The 11102-nt window shown below is 35.9% G+C and overlaps 2 protein-coding genes across 3 annotated transcripts; both read right to left on the bottom strand.

Moving 5' to 3' along the window:
- Window positions 1-269: 269 nt before the first annotated feature.
- On the bottom strand, window positions 270-4679 carry LOC121960214 (protein AMBP-like). Of its 2 annotated transcripts, XM_042509833.2 has the most exons (9): window positions 4533-4679; window positions 4185-4373; window positions 3933-4078; window positions 3731-3807; window positions 2053-2172; window positions 1855-1956; window positions 1333-1385; window positions 1135-1219; window positions 270-739 (listed from the first exon to the last, which is right to left on the bottom strand). In XM_042509833.2, the coding sequence occupies exons 2-8, from the start codon at window positions 4302-4304 to the stop codon at window positions 1139-1141; spliced, it is 699 nt and encodes a 232-aa protein (XP_042365767.1). In that variant the 5' UTR covers window positions 4305-4373; window positions 4533-4679; the 3' UTR covers window positions 270-739; window positions 1135-1138. The 2 variants fall into 2 exon arrangements, with proteins under 2 accessions (XP_042365767.1, XP_042365766.1); XM_042509832.2 differs by having other exon boundaries at window positions 4185-4672.
- A 1395-nt stretch (window positions 4680-6074) lies between these two features.
- Window positions 6075-10591, bottom strand: ptgdsa (prostaglandin D2 synthase a). Its single transcript, XM_042509436.2, has 7 exons — window positions 10386-10591; window positions 8657-8796; window positions 8463-8539; window positions 6979-7089; window positions 6771-6872; window positions 6641-6669; window positions 6075-6517 (listed from the first exon to the last, which is right to left on the bottom strand). The coding sequence occupies exons 1-6, from the start codon at window positions 10560-10562 to the stop codon at window positions 6641-6643; spliced, it is 636 nt and encodes a 211-aa protein (XP_042365370.2). The 5' UTR covers window positions 10563-10591; the 3' UTR covers window positions 6075-6517.
- Window positions 10592-11102: the final 511 nt, after the last annotated feature.

Below are 11102 nucleotides of genomic sequence, written 5' to 3'. Positions count from 1 at the left end.
TTTGTATGAATTTAGGTGCATTATTATTATTACCTTTTTGAAGAAAAAACAGATTGTGAGAACAGTCTGACAAAAGAGCAAGACACAGATTTTGTTGTTTTACCCCATTTTTTTGCAGTTCTTTTCAGTGTTCCCACAGTCATAAAAAAGCCTGGAAAAGTCATGGAATTAATAAAAATAAGTGAAACTTTTGGAAGTCTTTTTTTGTGTGTGAGTGTGTTGTAACATCGCTCCTCCTATGAGTCTCTAAAACGTTAGTTTCAAGCAGATAAACAATGAATCACTTTATTTGCAAAGTGTCTACATTACAAATTTTGACATATCAAGCATTTTATGCATATGAAAATGTCACACAATGATGATATTGTAAAACATGGTATTTATACAATATAAGCTGTATTAATAGAGCATCAGAATGTACATAACAGTGTTGTTTTATTTATTTTGCATATACAATGATTCCACATGTGCTGTTATCCTATTTCAGCAAATATTTATTAAAGTTGTAAATTAATAATGAAAATGTGTTCTGAGTTTGTCACACCACAGAGAGATGCAATTAACCACCCAGCAACATCCGAATGACTAAAAATAGCACAAATTCATTTTGTTAAAAAAAAAATTGATACTTGTATGTCAACAGTTGCATGCTTTAGAGTGTTTACTAGGATGCAAAATAAAAATACCTTGTGCAGTTCTCTTTCAAAATTTTTGCTGCTCTCTGCCCATTGTACACCATCTGATAAAGGCAAAAAATACAGAAATAAAATTGAAAAAAGGCAATGACATAGAATATGAGTGGACCACCGTTTCCATGGGCTACAATTTCTTTATTCTATTAAATAATAGAATTATATTATATATTAGAATTAGAATTATATTAAAGATATAATTGAGAGAATTATAAACATAGTTTTTTGAGCATTTTCCCTGGTTTTTATGTGTGGATAATTTCTAATAATCACCTGGCTAATAGGCGAATAATTGCTAATAATGTTTTTTTACCCCAGTGTTTTGAAAGAAATCAAACAACTTTTCTCAGGTTTCAGAGGTTTAAATGCTAATAAAATGATGAATGCAATACAAGAAAAGTGATCCAGGTGTGAAAGGCTTATATAAGTTACTTGTCCTTACCTGGTCAAACATGACGAGCATCCTCGTCTTGTGTAGGAGCCACACGTAGTGCCGCATTTCTTTTCCTCCTCTTCGTATCATGGCTCTAAATGACAGACATACAAGGTGCCCACAGCCGGTGACTCATTCATACAAACACAGATTTGTGGTTTCAGTATGCAAACATCATTTTAGCACATCAAGGTGTGAGGCACCTACCTGAGGCTGAGTTGTGACTGGCTGTGTCACCTGCTCACCTGGAACACACTCACCTGGGGACACAGTAAGACAACATTTGTCACCTTGTGTCAAAAGAAGCCAGAGAAATAAAACGTTTCACACTGTTAGGATTTAGGGTTTTAGGGAAGACAAGGTATCACCAGCAGTTCTCACAGCTGGCTCCATCAATATGACATCAGAAAGAAGTTGGACTGTTACATCTCAAAAATGTTATTTTTTGGTTGAACTAAAAATTGGGTGCAATATTTCAAATGTCTAATGACATTAAAATGTTGATGTTTTGCATACTTTGGCTTTTGTTCTCCATTTCCTACAATTGGCTTCATCCATCATTTATGGTTTATATGACTTCAAACATGTTGTCAGTATTCTGTCAAATTGACTTTGGCATTAGATGTCCCGATATTGAATTTTGGTCACCCCATGTCGCAAACTAAATTCAACAAACTATAAAAGTCTGACAACATTGATGGCCGTCTTGGCTTCATGAGTGTGTGTCACCTTTATTCTGATTCATGATGATGGCGCCATCACTCAATCGATGTTTTCGGACCAGCGCTTTGAAGTCATCCAGCACAGCAGCACTCACACTCGTAGTTCGACCTAAAGAGGACGTTATTACCACAAAGGCTGATCCTTGTATTCAATGAAAAACACATTTGTTCATATAACGTTTAAATAGATTCAATTGTCACTCACTGTAAAGCCTGGCTGTGGTGGTTTTATTTCCTGATGGTTTCTCGATGCTCAGCTGCAGCATCATTGCGTACTCATCATAGCTGAGGTGAACCACAAAGGAATCAACGTCCGCTTCGAACCCTGCAGGCGGGAAAGTTTTCACAGCGCATTGCCTGACAGATTTAACACCACTGAAACCTTCTTTATGTGGTGTAAAGGTATGGACAGAACTTCACTTTTAGAAAACTGTTTATTTTGTGTGCCTTTAAGCTTTTATAATTCAAAGAAACTGTTGAGTAAATTGTAATAATATTCTAATCTAAAACAGAATTGTTGATTTTTAAAGTTTTGTCAACACTCAAATGATTCTGTGGCACTTAGACCATTAACACCTGGATTGACATTAATTTTTTTGTGCTGCCCGAGAAAATCTGTTTGATTTCTTTCAAAAACGCAGAAAAAAACATGAGCAACTCAAAAAGAAATGGCTTGCAAACTGTAAAAAAAGAAAAAATACAGAAAACTAACATTCTTCATTTTATTTTTTTTGGCAATTTATTGGTTATTCTTGTCATTCTTTTTTATTTATTCAACTTTTTTGCTTGTTTTTGGGTAATTTTCTGAAAACTTTCAACTAATTTCTTGTTATTCTTTTTAAGTTATTTCAGGGTACAGTTAGTATGGACAGCAACATAATTCAGTATTTTTTGCATCTAAACAGAATCATAAATCTATACCTGTTTAGGGTCCAGATGTGTTGCTCAAGACCCACAGAAGTGCAGTGTTGAGTGTCAAGTTTCTCGAAAAAGCTGCAAGCAGCATTACCGCAGGCCAAGCACTTGGCCTGTTCCGAATGGGCATGTTTTGAGTGGGCACTGCTCTAGTTAATAAAGGGTGAGGAGAGGAAGGAAGCTGGGGAAATGCACTTTTTTGTCTCTTTATTAAATAAAATTAAACAATGTTAAAGGACAGAGTCTAGTGCAACATGTACAATTCTCTCATATGATGGGAACATTTAAACAAACTCGGTCTGGCTTTCAATACGACTAAGTAAATTAAAGTTACTGGCACTGATAAATACATCCATTTTTCTACTACTTTCAATTGGAACTTAAAAAGCATTTTTAAGCATTTTCCCCCACTAACACAGCAAGGTTAGAAGGTATAATTCTGGATACTGTGACTCAATTTAAATGTGTTGATGTGGACATTTTGCATTATCATTATTATTTTCATTAGTAGTTGTAGTATTAATTTTTTTAAGTGTGACAAAGTCCCTGGATTTGCCAAAAACACACATTCCCCATCTGGTTAGTTCTGTTTACCAACAGTTTCTGTAAGTGAATTTTACTACACCGTGATAATATTTTGTGGCCACAACTAATTATTAATTTAATTGTTAAATAAATCTATAAATTTACAGACAGTACAGTGCAAAAAAGGCCCAAGGTGACCTGTTTGGTCCAACCAGCAGTCCAAACCCAAATATACTAATTTTATCATCACATAAGATGAAGAAAACTACCAGGGAATGTTAGTTGTTTTCAGCTCCATATAATACAAACAATATATCACAATGTAAGATAATGTGGCCAATGTATCACAGTCGAAAACTAAACTTCCTGTTTCAGTTTTAGGAACCAAAAGTTATATATCTGTGTCGGAATAAAACATCATCCTAAAAACTGGAGGCACATACTTGTAACATGGTGGAAGAATCGTCCTGGGGTGGTTGTCAAAGCATAACTGGTGGACGCCTGCTTACATGAGCCATTCCTACATGCACACACACACACACACACACACACACACACACACACACACACACACACACACACACACACACAGCACAGATTATAATGGAACATATTTTAAAGTACGAGAATGCTTGTAAGTCTTACCTGAAACTAGCAGCCGTCATTGTGAAGTTGCTCTCAGAGGCAACATGTTGCAGCTCCAGAGCAACAATAACAGGGTTTCCCCTCTTGCGTTGCATGTAATGAGGACAAGTAGAAACCACTGCTACTTCATACCACCTTCCCATGAACTGCAAAGGACATAAACATTTTGCATGTGACAGAAACATGGAGGGGGAAAGAGAAACAAAATTATCTATAAATTAAATAATAAAATCTGTATTTTAGCCTACTCACACGGCCCAGATCAAAGTTCTCCTGTGTGAGGATAAGAGGGTCTGGGAGCACTGGGACAGCATGCAGGATCCAGGCCGACCCCGTGAACAACAGACACACCAGGATTCCTGCTCTCTGCATCCTGTCAGCTCCTCTCAGTCAAACTGACTCACTGTCCGTTTGGGGTTTTTTAAATTCCCTCCCACAACACTCCAAGAAACACAAAGAGCAAAGTTCTGATTGTCTCTTTATCTCATCTTTGCGTGTGTTTCCGTGAGTGTGTGCAATTCACATAATCAGCAATGAATCACTGGATTTCAGAATTTGAAGCTAAAAACAAAGAATAAGTCAATACATGCAAGAATTTACCAGCTAATGATGGTGCTTTTTCCCCACAGACATTTTGTCACCATAGGAAAAGCTAAGGGGTAAAAAAAATACGGAAATTAGTATGACTTTAGCAGCTTTCAGCTTCATGGTATGAGGCATGTTTGCTCGCTGTCATTCTCACAGGAACACAAAGCACTGAGCCATCATTAGCATCATTAGTAACACCTGTGCTTTTCCTGCTATGACAAGTCAAAATGTCTGCTATGAGAAAGGCTCATTATTAGTGCAGAGGGAGGCTACCTGCAGATGAGCATGTGGCTCTTCACCCCCTCTCCAGTGATTCCCTGTACGTTTTTTAAAAATGTATATGGAAATGGGTGAAAAAAAAACAACCTCCCCAAAGCAATAAAACATTGCTCATTACAAAGGCGCTAAAATAGTTAGTAAGAGAAGTGAAGACTCCAGTGAAAACTAAAAATGGCTTGTTTTTCATTTTTGAATTTTGAAATGAAAATCAAATAAAAGGGAAATTCAATGACCAAAAATTACAATGACTGAAAAAAACATAGGATGAAGGCCTAAATTGATTCCTACACTCTTCAATTGTAAAAATGTCTAGCCGCTGAATAAAAATATATTAACATTTTGTGAAACACAAACAAGCTGATATGACCAGCTAAACAACATCAGGGCTGTTAGTTATTTAGACTCAGTAGCCTGTGTTACTTTTATTGTAAGGTTCAGTTATCCTTTGCAGCTCAAGACAATTTTTTTTCTTTTTTCAGCCAGAAATGGCTCTTGTAGTATAGGGTATCAACCCCAAGGCGCGTCAAAGTCAAAATTTTCCGAATTCTACATATATGGCTTTAACCCGGTTATCACCTATCACACGTGCATTAAAGGCTGTATGATATCAGGTAACACAACTACTTTCAGCATTAGCTTGCACTAATGGCACATAACAGAGCTGTGAAACATGTTGATGTGTAGTATCTGCCCCCTGGTGTTCATATGTGAACTGCATCAACCAGCAGATGCACAAATTGCAGATTAAACACGCACTGAAACAGCGTTAGATGGTAACTAGTTACAGTAATTAAATTACAAAATAAATGTTATGGTAATTGGCTGTAGTTACTGAGAACAAATATGTAATTAAATTACAGTTACTAATCAAAATATTGGTGATTACAAAGGGTTTATATATAAAAAAAAAATCTGTTCAAAGTTTATATGTTGAATAAAAACATTCATTCTGTTGTTTTGCATCTTTTCAACATGTAAGATAACTTCTTTTGGCATATTTTTAGAAAACATAAGTCAGCAAAGCTGTTGAGACAAATTTGAATGCAACATTTATGCACTTATGTTTTTCAGTCTTTTCAGCTTTATTGCCCTGTTTAAAACATTTGTTATAAAAATAATCAAATGTAATAAGTTAAAAATACTTTTACAAAGTTATTTAAAAAAGTTACATAACTTATTGCATTTTTAACAGGGTGGCCTATAATCTGTAACCTATAACATTTTTAATGTATCCTTCCCAACGCTGCACTCACAAACATGCATTTGCACTCAGCCTGAAGGTAAATATTGTTTATTTGACTCTGTCAGCACTGTAAAACAGCACAATCGATTACAATCAGGCGGTTAACACTCAAAACTCAGAATGTAATTCAGTTAAACTGTCCGATCCCAGTGAAAAAAAAAAACAAAAAACAACAAAGTTTGGTTATTAGGAAAAAAAGAAAGAAATTATTTCCAGAGCCAGGGGGTTAATAATGATTTATTTTTCTATGTCAGCGCAGCAAAACTATAGAAATAATGAGAAACACCACATAAAAGAGGATGCTGCTTAAATTTCATCTGTAATATTTGCTTTTTGTTATCCTTATAGCCTGAATGATGATGTTTGCTGAGAAGGAATTCTTTGAAATCCCTACAAAAATTGAACTGGCGAACGCAGAGCTGGAGCAAGACATCAAGAGTTGCACACCACCATCATCTCAGGCACATCAGGGAACCTACAGGGCGTAACAAAATCTCATTTCATTTTTTAAGATTTGTTGCACTGGAGTCACTCACACACCTGATTGTACAAATAACTCCTCTGGTTTTTGTATTTAAAAGATAAAAAAAATACTCACCTAACCAGATCTTGATGGTGGGCAGTTTTCTGTTGGCCAGAAAACATCAGGGTCATTTAACGCTCACCATTATCTGTATGTGTGTGTATACTATATATGTGTATGTATGTGTGTGTTCCCCCTACTTTACCTGCTGCAGGTGGAGTCAGAATCGACTCTCTGGGGAATCCCTGGTGCATGGCAAAGGTTTTAAACTTCTGAATTACATCAGCACTGACTGCTGTAGAACGACCTGCAAACAGGGACAGACACACACACACGTACAGACAGCGTTGACTCTACAGCTCACATGTTAAGGGTGTAATGTAATAGTGTGTGTGTATATGTGTATGTCTCACCGTAAAGTGCCACCTGTGTGTACTCTCTGTGAAAAACCTTGTGTTTGAGCACCACAGCATATTCAGTGTAATTTGTGTCCACCACTGTGATGTCTTTCACCATGTTGTGGCCTGACAGAAAACACAGCACAAGAGTGAGGGACTAATACCTCCTGTCATTCAGTAATAAACGTTAACTTTACCAGAGAAATATGAGAATGAATTAAAATTTATCACAGCATGGTGGTTGTTAATAATAATGATAATAATAATAATAATAATAATAATAATAATAATAATAATAATAATAATAATAATAATAATAACAATAATAATAACAATAACAATAATAATAATAATAATTATTATTATTATCATTATTATTATTATTATTATTATTATAATACGAAGAAGAACCCATTTGGGATAAGTTAAAAAAGAATGCACTTTGTCTGAATTACAATATGTAAGATAAATACATTTTTATATTACATAATACATTATATGCACTGCAGAATAACAACAGTAAAAAAAAAGAAGTAATATAACAAATATGTGTACATGCAATGTAGAAAAAAAATCAGATGTGTGTTTTAAATAGATTACAAATTTACCACACAAATACAGGACGTAAAATTGTGTTTTACATTTCTTCAGTGTTAGATGTAACACACATTAAAAATATTCAACAATTGTAATAAATATAATTTGTCACAAAATCTTTATTTCAAGGAAAATCTCAAGGTGCTTAACTTTTTTATAAAGATAGACATTACGTCAAACACTGATTAAAAACTTAAAATGCATACAAAGTGCATACAACTGCATTATATAAACAAACAAAAATCCACACTCTAAAAACATACTTGGTTAATTTTGTTGTGTAAAAAAAGGGCAGGCCAAAAACAGAAATATTTCTGCTTTGCTTTTATTTTTGTTTTTGCACTCTTCATCATAAATTGTTTTGTATTTTATGTAGTTATTTTGTCAGTCTTTTGTGTTCTCTTTGCATCTCTTTGTGGTCTATATATGTCTCTTTGGGGTAATTTTGTATCTTTTTTTGATTTTTTTGCTCTTTTTGTAGATATTTTTCGTGTCTTTCCATCTGCTTGGTCTTTCTGTGTCTCTTTGAGGTCATTTTTTTGTTGATTTTTGCCCCATGTTGTCTTTATTTTGTCTCACTTTGCATCTCTTTGTGGTCTTTTTGTGTTTCTTTGGGGCCATTTTATGTCTATTTTAGGTATTTTCCCCCATTATTTGTGTCTCTTTGCTATACTTTTGGCCACTCTTTTGGCCATTCTGTAATCCATTCATGACTATGGTTGTCTGCTCGTACTGTTGCAGATGCAGAATTCAATGTTTTTGTTCTACTGTTGCAAACACTTATACAGCTGCAGTCAAATATGTAAACTGTAATATAAATAAAGTCCCAGAGCTCTCTAAACATCCTGCTTCCGCTTTCTTGGGAAGGTCATAAATCAGATTATAAGTAAGCAGAGACTTACGTGTGCTGAAGTAGGTGAACTGTCCAGGAACGTTGGTCTTCTCATAGTGGTACACTTTCATCTGACAACGTAACGGTCTGAAGCACACAGAAAAACCAAAATGATCTTTATCTTTTCTAAACTTCACTCCATAAATCCCCCTATTTCCCCTTTTACATACACTTTAGCATATTTTTGTGCACACACAGACTCACGTGGCATCCCACATGGTGAGGTTGACGTTGCCGTTTGGCAGAGCTGTGACCAAGCCCATGGAGGCCTTCAGTTTGTCTCTGAAGGGGGCAAAATGTGGAGAGTCGTAGGCCAGGCCCACCCGGTACCATTTTCCAGCAAACTGAACACAAAATACACAAACATATTAACTATCTTGAGTAACTGAAGGTTTATGTTACTTAACTACTCAGCTACACCTGTGATTATATTTGTCTAATTGTCAACAACTAGACAAAAAAATGAACAATGTCAGCTTCTCTCTGTGGCTGTCAGCCCAGCGGCTCCTTCTGATGACATAAATCTTTAGCAGGTCACATTTTTTAGCTATACAGTAAGTGCTATGAGGTTCAAGAGTTAGCAGCGCTTGGATACTATTTTAGTGACAACCACAGTTTCCATAGATATTTGTGCTTTTCCACCATTCAACATTTACAATACAGGTGGCAGTAACTGCAAAGATGTCATGTAGACGCTCTTTGGTGGCTTGAAGTGGCCGCTGATAGCTGATAACACTTGATGACTTGGTTTACATACTTGAAAAGGAAAGAGACGAAGTACAAATTTAATTATTTATTATGTATTTAATCGCTCCCCTTCTCCATAAATCACTGATTTATAATTAACCAGCTTTGTTATTGATCTAAACCTATAATCTAATTAATTTTTTCTAAACTTGTCTAAATATTTATTACCTTTTATCTTTGCCATATAAAAAAATATAAAGTCATATTCATAGTCCTATCAAAGATATAAATTCATCATTTACATAATTATATCATTAAAAAAAAATACCAATTAATTACTTAATAAGTATGATATTTATCCTTTAACGTGCATTGCAACTTTTTTTTTTAGTCATTAAGCCACCATTTGCAACCAAACATGGAAAAAAGTTATTTATGGAACATATGCCACTTTGTGGCTGTTTCTTTAAGCATACATGCAGTTTTAGTGCCTATATTTTTAGCTCCAGTGGAAAAACTGTGTTGAAGTTAGCTGTATTTGTACTGCGTTGCAAACACTGCCGTTAACCACAGCATTTCTTCACATCTGTATACAAAATGTGCAAAACACTGACTGGATGGAGCGAGTGTGAATGTTGAATTTAGGTGGGATACACTGTCTTTACTCTGCTTTATGCAAGTGACAGTGATTTTTACCTGCTACTGCATTTTCATTTGAGCTGCTTTAGAAAAGAGAAAATTGTAGGAAGGTTTCTGGGTATTTTAGATTAACCACAAGTAACTGATCTGATGAATATGAAACAATCCCACCAAAGAAATCTTTAAAATACTTCTGGGATAAATAAAAAAAATCTGAAACAGGAAACATATAAAGAAGACATTTCTCATGATGTGCTTACACTGGGAAATGTCAGTGACCTCTCTCAACCTCTCGCGTGTGAGGAAACCAGGAAAATGAGGATCCAGAAATTTATTAATCATAAAACTTTGTCCTGACGCACACACACACACACTGTCTTACTCATGGTCACACACATATCGACATGTTCTCACTTTCTCGGAAAAAACACACTCATTCATGCTATTCTTCTCTTATGCAAACAAACACACACACAGAGGACACAGTGTCCCTACACAAATGGACTAATTCGATGAGAGCGGACCTTTTCAACCCAACAAATCAAACACATCGATGCTAACAGACAAACACTGTACAACAGTGTTGTGGATGTGTGTGCCATCTTACCCTCTGCAGGTTGAAATCTCTCTGCGGCTTCACGTCTGCGTGCACCATCATCCCGCACAACATCACCATGACAACGGTGACCCCAGTGGTCCTCATGGCTGCGTGGAGTAAAGGAAGCGGCCGGCTGGATGGAGCTGAAAGGTTGTGATAGAGAGAAAGGGTATCTGACCCGAGCATAAAGTGAACTGTAGACAGTTCAGGCAGGTACAGAGTGGCAAAGCCTGTGGCAATGTTTGCTTTTCTCCTGATCCACCCACCTGGCTGTCAGCCAATCATCACTGGGGATAAGGGGAACAGTGGCCAAGTGTTGAGGGTGTGTGGCTTCAAAAACAGCCCTGAGTAGTTTCGCTTCCCATAGGTGCAGTAGTCTGTCATGCTTTTGGTCTCTTTAACATCAGCTGAAGTTCATGTGCTGCACTCACAAGCTCAGACACACTGGTTTCACAAGACTTTGTCTCACAAGAAAAAGAGGGTTTGACAGACCTGTAAGTTCTGCATCTAAGATCTAACACTGGTGGTTATTATTCAAAGAGACTCATAGTGGAAGATGTCTTGAAATCATTTACTTAAGTAAAAGGAGCAAAACCACACAATAAAAATACACATTTAAAAAGGGAAGCTTCTGCATCCAGAAGTTTACTTTTAACAAAATTGATGAAGTATTAGCAGAGGTGTCAGCTAGATTTGGACTCAGGGCACTAATATGATGACTTTACA

This window comes from Plectropomus leopardus, chromosome 20 (assembly GCF_026936395.1).
Source record: "Plectropomus leopardus strain MGB_pleo_1.0 chromosome 20, ASM2693639v1, whole genome shotgun sequence".
Lineage (NCBI taxonomy): Eukaryota > Metazoa > Chordata > Actinopteri > Perciformes > Serranidae > Plectropomus > Plectropomus leopardus.
Note: the sequence above shows the minus strand (reverse complement) of the source record. Positions and strands in the feature narration are given on the sequence as shown.

What these genes read in the sequence shown, in the direction of transcription:
- LOC121960214 (XM_042509833.2), bottom strand. Translation starts at nt 4,304, where the DNA reads ATGCAGAGAGCAGGAATCCTGGTGTGTCTGTTGTTCACGGGGTCGGCC. An exon ending in ATGACGGCTGCTAGTTTCAG is followed by an intron (nt 3,808 to 3,932) that starts GTAAGACTTACA and finishes GTGTGCATGTAG; the next exon opens with GAATGGCTCATGTAAGCAGG. An exon ending in ATTCTTCCACCATGTTACAA is followed by an intron (nt 2,173 to 3,730) that starts GTATGTGCCTCC and finishes TCCCGCCTGCAG; the next exon opens with GGTTCGAAGCGGACGTTGAT.
- ptgdsa (XM_042509436.2), bottom strand. Translation starts at nt 10,562, where the DNA reads ATGCTCGGGTCAGATACCCTTTCTCTCTATCACAACCTTTCAGCTCCA. An exon ending in CTCACCATGTGGGATGCCAC is followed by an intron (nt 8,540 to 8,656) that starts GTGAGTCTGTGT and finishes TGTGTGCTTCAG; the next exon opens with ACCGTTACGTTGTCAGATGA. An exon ending in TCTGACTCCACCTGCAGCAG is followed by an intron (nt 6,670 to 6,770) that starts GTAAAGTAGGGG and finishes TCTGGCCAACAG; the next exon opens with AAAACTGCCCACCATCAAGA.